General features: G+C 42.6%; 1 protein-coding gene across 3 annotated transcripts in view; it reads left to right on the top strand.

The window, feature by feature from the left end:
• The first annotated feature begins 1,818 nt into the window (after positions 1-1,818).
• The window catches only part of ca5a (carbonic anhydrase Va), a 31,793-nt gene continuing 19,150 nt past the window's right edge, over positions 1,819-14,461 (top strand). The window contains exons 1-6 of one of the 3 annotated variants that reach the window (XM_030054498.1): positions 1,819-2,343; positions 6,179-6,376; positions 8,633-8,751; positions 11,665-11,760; positions 12,000-12,062; positions 13,586-13,744. In XM_030054498.1, the coding sequence (XP_029910358.1) occupies positions 2,202-2,343; positions 6,179-6,376; positions 8,633-8,751; positions 11,665-11,760; positions 12,000-12,062; positions 13,586-13,744 (777 nt within the window). In that variant the 5' untranslated portion in view covers positions 1,819-2,201. Of the gene's footprint in view, positions 2,344-4,914; positions 6,011-6,178; positions 6,377-8,632; positions 8,752-11,664; positions 11,761-11,999; positions 12,063-13,585; positions 13,745-14,461 lie in introns of those variants that run through there. The other 2 variants (XM_030054497.1, XM_030054499.1) reach the window with 2 other exon arrangements.

Below are 14,461 nucleotides of genomic sequence, written 5' to 3' on the forward strand. Positions count from 1 at the left end.
GAGGGTGGTATTGAGGGAAATGACATGGTAACCTCTGTCACTACTGACCCTAAAGTTATCTTTATTGATATAGACAGTGCCTCTGTTTGTGATTTACATGATAACAAAAAATGCTACATAGCACCAGCAGAAAATATGAAAAACATCTATAGTGTATGGATGTACCTGAAACTTCAAAAAGCCTCACTGGCTGGAACATGCTTTCATCAGATCACCTTGACACTGTGTATGGCCTTAAGGGGACTCAAGCAAATACTTTGTGTGTGTGTGTGTGTGTGTGTGTGTGTGTGTGTGTGTTCAGCTCAGGGATTAAAGTCTGACAGTCATGGTGCGGTCAGCTGTACAGAGTGTGACATTCTTGAACAGAATAAACATGAGGCAAAGCTGCCTCCTACCATAAACACACACAAAGCAAACACACAATGCGTTACTATCAACCTGCTTCATATATATATATATATATATATATATATATATATATAAATTTATAAATTTTAGTTAGACTACTTACACCTTTATATGTTCTCCTTGACTGTTGTTTAGGTCCAGTGATGGATGTAACTACATTTAACTCACATTACTGTAATTGTATAGGTTTTTATGTACTTGTACATAATGTGAACATGTAATTTCACTCAGTGCATAGTACTTGATTTTGTGTAGGAATTATGTCGACTCTCCGTAGGCATGGATCAATATAAGACGACCAAATATTATCCCTCTCACAGTGAACAGTCAGTCAGCCGAGAGGAGAAGAGTAATCCGGCATTGTGTGACTATGTAATTTCATATTTTAATAAAAATAATCGAGTTTGAATACTGTCCTGTGGCCCTTTTAGAACCGCATCCCTGTGTAACAACATGTGCTTTTCTGAAAAATAACTCATTAACCCTCCCCCTCAATATGCCTCAATATGAGCTATTTTATTTTATTGAATTCAGCAGTTAATACAGCCATGTTTACTAAGTTGACCTCAGTTCAGCTCCATGTGGATTTACAGGCGGGCATGAAACAAGAAAACACCATATACTGCATGAGGAAATATACACAGGAAACACAAGAAAAGAATAAGAAAAATGAATAAATTGTAAAATCTTTAAACAAACAATCCTAAAATCCCATCAGGTCAAATAAATAGAAATAAGAACTATCAAATAAAAGTGGAAATTGGGGGTTAATTTGAGCCCATTCAGTGTTTGACATCTAAATGCATGATAGATATACATGTTAAATACATGATTAACCTTGTTTTGTTTTTGTTTTTTGTTTTTTCTTCACATTTCATGACCTTTCCTAATTAAACAGGGACAAGTGGCTGAACATAAAACAAACATGATGATGTGTTTGCAGTGATTCTTTGTGGTCAGTTTGACCGGAGGATGTTTTCACTGTATAAAACATAAACAAACAAAAAAAAAAAAACATTTCACACACATTTGTTTCAGCTGTTTTGGGCTAATGTTTTATTTGAAGGGGATGTTTTGGTAGTCAACAAGAAATATAAAGTACCTGACACATAAACCTGGGTAAAACTGTTATCTGTTGACCCCAACTGATAAAAAAAGGTAAATTTGAAGGTGACAGGAAGGTTAAATGTGACAGTCTGTCCTTGCTACAGGCTGTTGTGGCGATACTGAGGAGCTGAAACTTGTGACAAAATAATAACAATTATTTATTATTATTATTATTCGCACTTTCTGAGAAACTACTGCTTTAAGTTTCAAAGATACTGATTTGGTTGCAGAAGTGCGGCTCAGCTTTTCAAGACGTCATCCCTACGCCCCTCACAGGAGCTCGCTGATTGGTCGGTCCGGTTTCGACACCCCACCAACACACACGTACACACACAGCGTCCTCGTGCCCGCGTCCTGCAGAGCAAACACATTTTCCTCGCAGCGGGTCTCTTATCTCATGGAGCGTTTAGACAAACACGTCCGCGTCTCGGGTTGAACCGCCGCTGGAGCCGCCGGGCAGGTTCGGCTGCTTCCTGCTCTCAGTCTGAATGTTTGCGGGGTGAGGAGCTGCTCTCCTCCCCGCCTGCAGCCAGAAGGGAGGAGGAGAGGAGGAGAGAGGAGGAGGAGGAGAGGAGGAGAAGTCACCCGGTTTGTTTTGTTTGGGGAGCTAGTTCACAGCGCGACGCCGGAGCAGGAAGCGGCCTCCTGAACACCTCCGCGGAGCCGACAACACCACCGACACCAACATGGTGACTTTACCGTCGATAGTGCGACCCCTGGCCGCCCAGCTGCACCGACAGCTCGCCAGACAAGCCCGGGGCCATCGGCTCGTCCCCGCCAGGAGATGCAACCTCACCGCCTGCTCCAGCAGATATGTGCTGTCGCAGAGTAAGTGCCGCACCGCAGCGACTCCCGCAATAATCACCGCATGCTGCCTTTTATCCGCATTTATGGCCACACGGCTTCAAATGACACATGTGGGCGGCTGTGCGTCTGTATCTGTGTGTGTGTGTGTGTGTGTGTGTGTGTGTGTGTGTGTGTGTGTGTGTGTGTGTGTGTGTGTGTGTGTGTGTGTGTCCAGGCTTTCATGTGGCTGTAAAACCTGTCATTGTCAGTCGCACGCCATCAGTAAAGGCTCACTTTGTTTTCATCTCAAAACGCACCGGAGGGGCGGCGGAAAGGCCGGACCGGACTCTGCTCGCCACCGGATCCGGGTCAGATGTCTCCTGACGAGCCGTGCAGTGTTTGCCGCTGACTTCCGGCTCCTGGTTTTCACGGCAGCTGCCAGATGTCCAGTGTTGATATTGTGGAGCTCAGGCCCTTTGACCTGTATAGCAGCCCTGTACATGTGGAGATGCGTCTCTATACAATCAGAGAGCCTCAGTTTAGTTTCATTCATGTGTGTATTCTCAGATTTCTGTCTTCATCACTTTATACTTGTTGGTTATATTTTCAGTTATTCAGTTAGTGTCGTGTCCAAAATGATGACAAATGACCACGGGACAGCAGCACAGCTCAAAGTGATGTGATCAAAATGCCTCCCTTATCTGATCAGCACCCCCCACCTCACCCAAAAAACCCAAAGTATTAATCTTTTTAATGATATGAAAGGATAAAAGCAAGCTAATCTAAGCATCTGACCTTGGGGAAAGGCCCAGTTAGCAAATCTTTGGCATTTTAATGTCATACACAATCAGAACAATTCATTGATGATGAAAATGGTTTAATCTGTTGATTCACAGATCAGTTTATTGAGTTAATGAGTGATAATCACCAGGATAGCAAATTTAATAGGCGAGTAAGTGCAGTTTGATTTTTGTCCTTCATAGTGCAGAGATGCAAAATGTCTGCAGTTACGGTGAGCAGATTGCATGCTTTTGGAGGAGCTTTATTCCCCTTTGAATTCTAATCTTTGAAACCAATGGCATGGTTCATTGCCCTCAAAGAGACACCTAAACTTGCCCAATGACTCACAAAAACGTCCCACCACACCCCATAACACACACCTAGTCTGGTTCATCCTGTGCATCCTGTGCCAGCCAGTCAGCATGGAAAGTACCGTGAGAGGTGGAGAAACAGTTTAGTGAAACAGTTTAGAGCTTTTATGTTTAACCAGGACAATAAATAGAGCTCATATTTAACTTTAACAAGCCTGTTGTCCTGGAGCCGCCGAGCCGAGGCTTCGTGAAAAGGGCCTCTGGTTTTGCTTTAAAGTGGTCCTCTGGAAAATAAGAGATTTCATGTTTGTCTGCCTGCCTGTTGGCCAGCCTGTTGGCCAGCCTGTTTGGCACCGTGTACCTGTTACTGTTCTTTCCATTCAAACTTTGCTGATTCCATCACATCTTGGGCAAAAACACCTGACTAACAGGAAAGGGATGCATTCGTGCCTTTCCAGGAAGCAGGCAGGCTTTTTCCGTTAGGATCATTTCATACTTTGATCACGGTATATATCACAATATAGTATGTTTATTGTAAATATGACAAAGACATTGTCTGTGCAAAATAAGCATGTGGGCATGCGTGTGGAGTCCTTTGAGCGTGTAAACAGTGATATTGGCCTCTAAGTAAACATAAAACTGAACTTGAACTTAACTGCATGACAAAATTTTGATAATTCTGTGAACGATAACAGTGATAGAAACAATAAACAAAAATTTCTGGGCTGCTAATTCATAATACTGTATTTCTATCTCCAGTCACTTCCATAGCGTGGTGAAAAAGCTCCCAAAATAACACTTTTAGTACATAAATGATCATGAACAAAGTGGATTATGCCCATTTTTTTTTCAGTACCCATTTTTGAGAAAATTCTCTTGTTATTTTCCTGTTGGGACTGGAGATCCGGCCGGTAGTGTCTGCAGGAAACTTTCTCATTTAATCTTGCAACCTGAGACTACTTAAACAAATAATTGGGCTTCTGGGACTTGTTTTTTTTTTTTTTTTATATTGGCATGATCTGTTTCATTTACATTCATTCATGCGCTAAAGGTCTTATTTTGAGAGCTGCTTTGCTGAACAGAGAGACACAAAAAGTGTTGTGGGTTAGCAGCTGAGGGGAATACAGAGTTAACAGGATATTTCCCCACATGTGGACTTCCATAACGGCAGCTGTACAACCCAACACTGTGACATACAGTTCAGTTTTGCTTTAACTTTTCAGGCTTTACCTGGGAAGGATTTGGTATCTTGCTCAAGGACAGTGAAGCAGGACGACTTGCTGTTGCACGAATCAAACCTGTGACCTATCAGTTATTGCAGTTTTTTTTTTTTTTTTTTTTTTTTAATGTTCCGGACCCCCAAATTAACTTTCATTAAGCCACAGACCACCCCCGCCCCATTAATACATCTTATTTTGCCAAGGACCCTGTGGAAGCCCCTCAAGGACCCCTAGGTGTCCCTGGATCCAACTTTGAAAACCATTGGACAGTCATGCCAATCCCACTTGAATTAATCCATTTTCTAATGCGCCGTGTGTCTGTTTCCTCACGTTGGCCTGTCACTGTCTGGTTCAGCCATGTGACTCCTGAAGGAACTGAAGTCACACATTGACAGTGACACGGCAAATTATTACCGCTTCACTGTTGACACTTACTCAGTGAAACGTATGAGTATGAACGGCTTAGGAGGCTTATTGTGTGTCTGTCCAATAACATGAAGCCAGGCGGCCAACTCCCTTTGGAGGAGTCGGTGAAATCCGATGAAAATGAAGGTCAAGTCCCAGTCAGACCTGTTTGGCTTAGCGCTCAGCACAAGCCTTCATCCCCGTGGTGGATGAACAGATAACGAGACAATGGAGTCGACTGTGATGCTTTTGTTCTCTTGACACGACGACTTTAAACTTAAAGACTCTGGAAAACCAGTGACTAAATAGTTTTTTTTTTTTCCTTCTGTAAATACAGAGAGGAAAGGCTTGTGTTGGACAAACAAGAGGAAAACAATGCTGTAAATTGACCTTTTTATTTTTATTTTTAATTGTTTTCTTTTTTTAATTTAATGGCAGGATTGTAAAAGTGTTGGGAGCTACATGTTTTTGCTTGTTGGATGGACTTATGGGGGGAGTGGACAAGGAGCAAGCAAGAGGAAATCTGAAGCAGGAAAGAAAGGAGGGCAGAGGTTTTGGTAATTAGAGGGCCACTCAATTGACAGCCACTGGCCCGGGTTGGCTGTTTGACCAGGCGCAGGTCCTGCTCGGGCTGCTCCTGCTGTGGAGGGGACCTGGGGGCGTGCCAGGACATTCCGCGTGTCACTTTCTGTACAGCCAACCCACGTCTCTTGTATTTTGTAATTTCCTTTTTGGAAAAAAGAGGGCTAGAAGGAAGTATTATTGCTCACTTGCTCCTTTACTTTTACATTTCCCCCTAACAGGCTCAAAGGAGGAGGACGAGGCTGCGTGCATGTCTGGGATATCACTAGCACTGTAACTGTGTCATTTTTGGATCATCTAGTTTATCGAGAGGTGTCATTATTCCTTTTTTGTTGTTGTTTTTTGTTTGTTTTTCCAATATGGACTGTTTGAACCTAAAAATGCAGGAAGCAGCAGAGTACAACATGAAAAGTAAGTGTCAGCAATTGTTCTCTCCTCTGTGTGACTCGTATGGGCAGCTCTGACTGGGACTGAGTTGCACTTCTGCGTTTAGTCAGCTGTTGTTAGGTTATTTAAATATTAAAGACACACCAGTCTCTTCTCTCTTAAATTTCTCTTTTTCCGCTCTCTCCTCTCCAGTGCATCCCATGTGGCAGGGACCCCTCGCAGTGCCGGGAGGCGACCGCCAGTCTCCCATCGACATCGTGGTGAGGAAGAGCGTGTTTGACCCGGCGCTGAAGCCTCTGACCGCCGAGTACGACCCGCACACCTGCCAACAAATCTGGAACAACGGTTACTCCTTCCTGGTGGAGTATGACGACACTACAGATAAATCCAGTGAGTGAACATACGAGTGCAGTGTTGATTTGAAACCGGTGAAACAGGTGATGCATTTAAATGTGCAACATGAAACATGAAAGGTTTTTGCTTTAAACAGAAGCAGGTAGGCTGGTTGTTGTGCTCCCAGATATTTTCTGGACAAAAAAGTGAAATGTGTTTGGAAAGGACTGCCATCACCCATCAACCCCTCATCAGTTTGCCCTGGAATAATGTATATAGTATGTGTTTTACCATATTTCATTCACATTTCAGTTTATTCCCTCTTCACATCAGTGGTGCATGACTTGACAGTGGGCATTGTTGAGAGATTTGTGAGCGAGTGTGTTGTTGTTCGCCCCACAAATGTTGAGGGATTTCCTAACCGAGGGGAATTCATTTCATGGCAGCCACTCTTTCTTTCAGGCTCCCTTAAATAGCCCTCAGTCTGCAGGCAGTAATCAATGCGGCATTGAAACCCGTTGATAAAAACCACCATCACCACGTGCAACTGGTGACTGTCATGTGACTCGCATGCTTTCTCTGACCTCAAGAACTATATACACTGTTTAAGAGTGTGAGTCACTTTATAGAATACAGGTATAATTATTGGGCTGCACTCAAAGACTAAAGAGCTGCACATAAACCAGCCTTTTATTTAACTCTGCTAACCCATCATAACTCCAAATATAGGTCTATTTTACTCCACCAGTCACAAGTGGGGTTTCAGAGCTTTGCAAACATGAATTTGTGCCTCAGCCGTCACATGCTCCCCGTATGATGAGCTCAGCCGCAGACCCTAACAGTCGCTCTGGACAGGTCTAACATCGGGGTCCACCTTCGTCCTCAGTCAGTAAATCACAGTGTATACGCACCTGGCTAACTTCGAGGCCGTGCAGTTTGATTTTGCAAAATGAAAAGCGCGGTAATCCACGAGGCTTTCCCTGCACCGGTGAAACCAAAAGCTAAATGAAATTCCCTTTATTAGCACCAAACGTTTTCACCCCAGAAGAACGAATTTTAGCTCGAGTTTGTGTGTGTGAAGCTGTGTGTTGGCAGTGGGAATGGCCTGTTGCATGAAGGTGCATAACTTCCAGCTGGATTCACACACATGCACAAGATTTTGTGTAAAGGCTGATCATGAGCCAGAGAACAGCTGAATGACTGTTGATGCTGACTGGGGAAGAGACGGTGAGGCGGTGGGAGTGACCTCTAACAAAAAGATGTTTAACTTTTAAAGGGATTCATATAATGTGGCCAAACTTTGTAGAAACACACACACACACAAACACACACACAGATGCTCGACAGTCCCGCCTTTTCCTTCTGGTGGTCCATCAGTTCAGTCATGCACAAAAAATCCGGCCGTTCAAAAAAAAAGATGTGTCCATCCAATAGTAACTACAGCGTTCTGCCTGTGAAGTTGAAATTTGCAATGGAGGTGTGTGAGAATGCATGCGTGCGCTTACCTGGTCACAGCTATTGCGAATTTGCGTTTTTTTTTTTTCTCTCAAAAATATTTAAAAATTCCTACTTTGGCCCATGATGCTGCAGTTTTTTTGGACTCTCCTCTCAATAACGAGCCCAGGTGTTCAGATGCTGCCCAAAACTGCATTTCTGGCCAATTTCTTAGGCTAAAAAAAATAGATGTGATGTGATATTTCTTTGTCATATTTATTTATATATAACATTTCTATTCATTTTTATGTAGTTTTTCAACATTTTATTGCCCTCCTTTTACTGTTTCTTACTTTTCTGGCATAAAAAGTGTTTTAATTCTTTTTTCACTTTTGGACTGGGACCCACCAGTTGAAAACCACTCTCCCAAACCATTTCTTTACGCAGCCTGAGCATAAAATACTATATGTTTATAGGAGTATAGTACCGCATGCAGCCTTAGTAGTATATTTAGGGTTAGTATTTTTATACCAGCAGCAGAGCCGGTGTTGGGGGGGCTGTTGTTCCAGTCAGGCCGTGGCTGCAGTCTGTAAACTCATGTTATTGACCGCATAACACAGCACCTTTTAACTGGAGCTGATAACCTATTCTGCTCTGATAAAGGCTGTTTATCTGTTGGAAGGAGACCAGGCACTGATAAGAGCGATAGGCTTCCAGGTCAGTGTTACAGCGTCTGCCTACATCATCGCTCCCGCCTCCGGCCACAGAGTAAACACACGTGAGCAGATGTGACTCTTCCTGTTGTGTGAAGAGTCAGTTAATTTGTCATGAAGTCATTTGCTGATCTACCTGTTTCTGTCCTCTCACTTCCTGGTGCAGCGCTGAAAGGGGGCCCTCTGAAAGACAAATTCAGGCTGTGCCAGTTCCACTTCCACTGGGGTGAGAGCAACGCCTGGGGGTCGGAGCACACTGTGGACCGCAGGCTGTTCCCTGCAGAGGTAGTACACACGGCACCGTGCTGCACTGTGCCTCAGGGCTCACGTTTAGCCCAGGAAACTAAATTTGACCCTGGGTTTGCTGAAAGGAACTAAACTCAACTGAAATTTGAATGTTAATTGCAAAGTTCACCTTAAATCTACATGAAAGAAGGGCGCAATTAATAGTAAAATTTGAATATTGAAATTTATTGTGAGGTCTCGATAAGCAGGCACTAAGGAGAGGTAAGATGAAACTTAAAGCCTTCAGGCTGACATTTGATTTCACTGTGAAATCAGGAGATTAAGGGGAGAAATTCCACATCGGGAGCATGGCAGGCCCAAGGCTTAAAAACAGGGAGACTCACAAAAATCAGGAGTGTCGGCAGGTATGAAAATGATCTGTATCAGCCAATCTCTTAGTTACTCCAGAAAGTTATGAATGAAACATTAACTGCATGCACTATTGCACCAGTAAGCAAACAGCTGAGACGCTGGCCTTTTTCTTCTCTTAACGGGTCAGCCCTTAACTTATCTGAGCAAACACTGATAGTTGATGATACTGTGATGAAAGACAGGCTTTATCATTTACCATGGCATCTGTCCTTTTTGCACTCCAATCTATAACATGTAATTAAAATAAGATAAGATAAGATAAGATGTACTTTATTGTCCCCTGGGGGAATTTCGTTGTGGGCAAAATAGTGCAAAGGGACTGCATCGCCATACAGAAAAAACAGTCCAGGCACATGACAAACTCTCACCTATTTAAGAGCATCACAAGAATTAAAAAAACAACAATGGGATTAAAAGTGATATAAATAAAGAATGAGACACCGCCATCAATAATAAGAATAAAATATAAATAAGAATAAATAAGTAACTAGCCATTTTACACTGTGTTACAGAGTGAGCAGGTCAAGATTTATTAAGAAGCGAGGTGGACGTGGGGAGAAATGAAAACTTTTGCAGCGGCTGGCTCTAAAGCGTTTACCTGAAGGCAGCAGTTCATATTCGGAAAACAACACCTGAGACGGGTCCTGCAGGATTCTGTTTGCCATTTTAACCATATTTGCAAATGCAGATTTAGCCTGAACTGTCAGTGTGCCAAACCATGCAGCCACACTGTATCTGATGCTGCCACCAAGAACGGCTTTATAGAAAATGAGCCTGATCTCAGGTCGGACCCCAAACAGCCTGAGTCTGTGTACAAAATGAAGGCTTTGGGCTCGTCTGGAACACAGGTAATCAACATGGGCGCTCCAGCTTAGGGTGTTACACATCATAACACCAAGGTACTTGAAAGTGTGCACCTGTTCAATAACGCTATTGTCAGTAATCACCTGGTCATGGGCTGCCACTCCCCTGGGATCAAAGATCATCTCTTTCTTCTTGCTGGTATTCAGCCTAAGATGGTGATTATCACACCAAGCCTTAAAAGTGGAGATCTCACTGTAATACAAGGAAGGACAGTCAGTGTGCCGCAGGCTTTAAGATAATGTTGGCGCGACTGTTCGGCTGCGTGCTTCTACAATCATTCGTGTATAATGTAAAAAGTATAGGAGAGCTGACGCAGCCTTGGGGCATACCTGTGCTGCAATATTTCACATCTGACAAGGAACTATTTACCTTCACTTGTTGGACCTGTTTGGTAAAAAAGAATAAAACCATTTTATAGTAAAAGCATTGACACCCATGTCAATTAGCTTTTTGACAAGCAAGTAAGGTTGCACAGTGTAATTCTGTTGTATTTGTATTTTTTTCATATAGATTAAGCTGCTCCTGTTCATACAGGTTTCACATCTGTCTGTCAGTCTGTAACTGTCTGTCCTTCCCTTAGTCTCCTCATGCTTGAACACAGCACATCAGTGTACTATTTTCATGTTTTTCCATTCACCTCAGCACTCTTATGTAACAGAACGTTCCAATCACGCTCTGCGTGTGTGTTTGTGCACGTGCACGTGAGCACGTGCGTGTTGGCCCTGTACCAGGTCCTTGCCGGTGCCTGTATCATGATTCTCATCACTCCACACTTTGCATGTGTGTGTAAAGGATCAAGTTACAGTCCTGACAGCTTTGTTCCATCTGAGTGTGTCACGTTGGTGTCTGAGCGAGGCTGTGTGTGATGATCAGGACAGACTCAGGCCTAAAAAAAAAAAAAAAAGCCATGTGTCCACCTCAGAGTCCTGATCTCTACCACATTACACCTCACCAGGAAGAATGTGGCTGTGATTTCCACCATTTGAAAAATAACCTAATAAAACTAAAAGATACTGAGAAAAATCCTACGTGGAGGCTTAGGAATCATATTTAAGTGACAGGACTGATGTCTCTGTGTGTGACAGCAGATTGAAGTCAAAGAGGGTGTTTTCTGTTTCACACCTGGGAACCTCTTCAGTTCTTTTAGAAAAGAGAGGTGCACTTTGTCAGCAGTGCTGGTGAAAGTGTGACTGGAGCTTATAGGTGTCACTATGAAAAAATAACATGCAATTAGAAAGCTCCTATACCTGTTTCACAGCATAGTTCACAGTATGGAAAATGGCTGACATGTTGTTCAGCTAAAGGTGTTTCAGTCACATTGACTTTCTCTGTTTTTCTGAACAAAATGCTGGGTTTACTGGGTTTATTATTTAAAAAAAATATTTTTCTAACAATAGCAGAAATTCTGAGGTTGGTTTATCTCCATTTCGGTGTTAAAAGAGTTCACATCATCGTTTCCACCTGACCTGTGAGGACCTGTTTTCTGTGTGAATGATGGAGGAAATCATTGGTGGGAAAGGACACTGAATTTGTAGCCTTGGAAAATGCTGTTGAAGCTAAAACACATGTTCCAGCGCTTAAAAAGATGAAGGTTCAGGATTTCAGAGACTGAAGGGATGCGTATGTAAACACACACACTCTAAAACACTGACGGTCGATGTGTGTGTGTGTTCTCAGCTCCACATTGTCCACTGGAACTCGGACAAGTACAGTCTGTTTGAGGAGGCGGTGATGGAGGATAACGGACTAGCTGTTATTGGGGTGTTCCTGAAGGTACACACACACACACACACACACAAACACAGGGTTTTTTGTACTGTTGGGTGGGCACCACAGCTGGAAAAACTGCCACCCAGTCTAACACAAGCTGTTTTTCACATGGTCGAGAAGAAATGTGGGTCAAACTGAGTCTCACACACACACACACACACACACACACACACACACACACACACACTTACTTTTGAACTCTGCAGTTTTATAACCCAGTTTCATGTCTCATCCACGTCCAGGTGGGAAAGAGACACGAGGGCCTGCAGAAACTGGTGGATGCCCTGCCTGCAGTCAGACACAAGGTAGGTCAACACACACACACACACGCACACGCACACACTGCACATTGTTGCTTCTTTGGGTAGCATGTGTCAGATGTGCACTGTGGCCGGTGCTGACTAATCAAATGCCCTGTGAGACCTCAGCGGCCCGACGCGAGGCCCCGAGGTCGACACAGAGACGAGGAGACTGCAGACGACATTACAATAGGAGGGATGTGGTTTCCATGACACCGGGTGGAAATGGCCAAAATATTATATCTCCAACAGAGAAGAGTTTGTTTGCTTAAAGGCTTGTTATTCTAACAAAGCTCGGTGACTCTGTGGGGTCCCTCGGGGTCTCACTGTTATCCCGTACTGGTATTATTGATCTCCACTCTGTATCTCCTATAATGTTATCAGATAATACAATCTCACTTCTCTCTTTTTAGATATAATGTTCCCTCTCTGTTTTCTTTATTCAGTGGTTCTGAATTAACAAACTCACTAATTATTAAAAAAAAAAAAAACTTTGAATTGACAAGATTTGAACTGCAGAGAACATATTAATTATGTCCATTTAAAAATAAATATATTGGTATAAAAATAGAAGTCGGGGAAGTCTTCTTGTCAGGGCAGATTATTTTCTTAAACTTTAATCTGATTTATCCGTACATTTCATATTGCTATATTTGTTTTACCGGGTATATTTCCCACTAGCCTTCAGGAAATATTTTTTTTTCTCCAAAAACATTTTGGCTGCCCTCTCAAACCTGCACCTGCTCCGTTATTTCAGAAATTTCAACGTCCTACTTTTTTTTACTTTAATATTCTTCAAACATGTATTTTTGTGCCAGATCACTCATATTTTCATCCTACAGAAGCTACTTGAAAAATAATTTAATTTCTGCTATTTAACTATTTAACGTTTTTCTCTGTCCACTTGTTTAATTTACTTTTAAGTTGTTTCATTTGTTCTTTTGTGATCATTTTCTATGATGCAAATGTTCATTATTTATTTCCCATTTTATTTACTTATTATTTTGTTGTTTCTAATGTTGGGAAATAAATAAAACAATAAATCAAAAAGGACAGCAAGAACTCAGATGGAGCGAAGGAGTCAGAGAAAGTGGAGAGTCCAGACACACACACACACACACACACACACACACACACAAACACACACAGAGAGCAGATGTTGGACAAACAGATGAAGATCAGATGAACCCTAACCCTCCCTGTTCAGTCAGATAAAAACATTCATGGTGTAAATTCATGGTATGCGTTGTGTTATCTGCTGTCAGACTGACTGCAGTGAAATGAAGATATGGTGAAACAATGAATTCTTCTCTGAAAGTCAGAAGAGATTTTTTTGTGAATCTTGGTGCTGGGATTTTTTTCTCCACTTTTTATCCATGGTGTCATGCTTCGGTAGCTGTTCTGCATGTGAGCAAATTAATGACGTCTGTTTTGAAGTGTGGACTCTGACAGTAATGATGTTAAAATGTGTGTGTGTGTGTGTGTGTGTGTGTGTGTGTGTGTGTGTGTGTGTGTGTGTGTGTGTGTAGGGTAGTGTGGTAGAGTTTAACAGGTTTGACCCTGCCTGTCTGTTGCCCTCCAACACTGATGACTACTGGACCTACCACGGCTCTCTGACCACGCCTCCTCTGACCGAGGCCGTCACCTGGATCGTCATGAAGCAGCACATCGAAGTCAGCCACGACCAGGTCAGTGTGTGTGTGTGTGTTACAGGTGGGACTTCAAAATCAAATGTTCAAATATTTGTTCATGTCAAATCAGTCTTGGTTTTTATAATTGAGCTTGTGACGTTGTTTTTAATATTGAGACACATAATTAAAACTGGATATATTTAACAGGATATAAGTAGATAGAAAAAGTTGAGAGCGTAAATGTCTGAGTAAATTCTGTGGTCTAGATCAGCCACCAGGGGGCCTCAGGTGTCATTTTTCAACATCCCTCCATCCTCGCTCAGCTGTTGCTTTGTTCTCACCCTCCTCCCGCTGCTTTTGACATGTTAGCTGGTAGCAGTTATGTCATTTTCGAAGTCCAGCAAAGCAATCCTCAAGACAGTGAGGGACAATCAAGGTCACTGTCAGTGAGTTATCTTCAAAAGGCATGTAGCTGAGCCAAACTGGCATGACGAGGTTTGCACATGATCCATAGTAACATGACAGAAACTAAACTCAGAGAGTCTGCCAGTCAGTACTGCAGAGAGCACACAGTGATGGGAATAATCAGTTTATCTATAATCTCATTCTGGTTGCAGTATTTTGGCACACAGAATATTACAGTATTTGTTGAAACCACAAACTTAAGCTGATGGTGAGAAAGGGGACGTCCATGGTTTGTGTGTGTTGGTTGGGTATTATGTTCTATGAGAAATGGACTTCAGATAAGGCAGTCGCTCATTTCTCTCCCCCCTC

Source organism: Myripristis murdjan, chromosome 6 (assembly GCF_902150065.1).
Source record: "Myripristis murdjan chromosome 6, fMyrMur1.1, whole genome shotgun sequence".
NCBI lineage: Eukaryota > Metazoa > Chordata > Actinopteri > Holocentriformes > Holocentridae > Myripristis > Myripristis murdjan.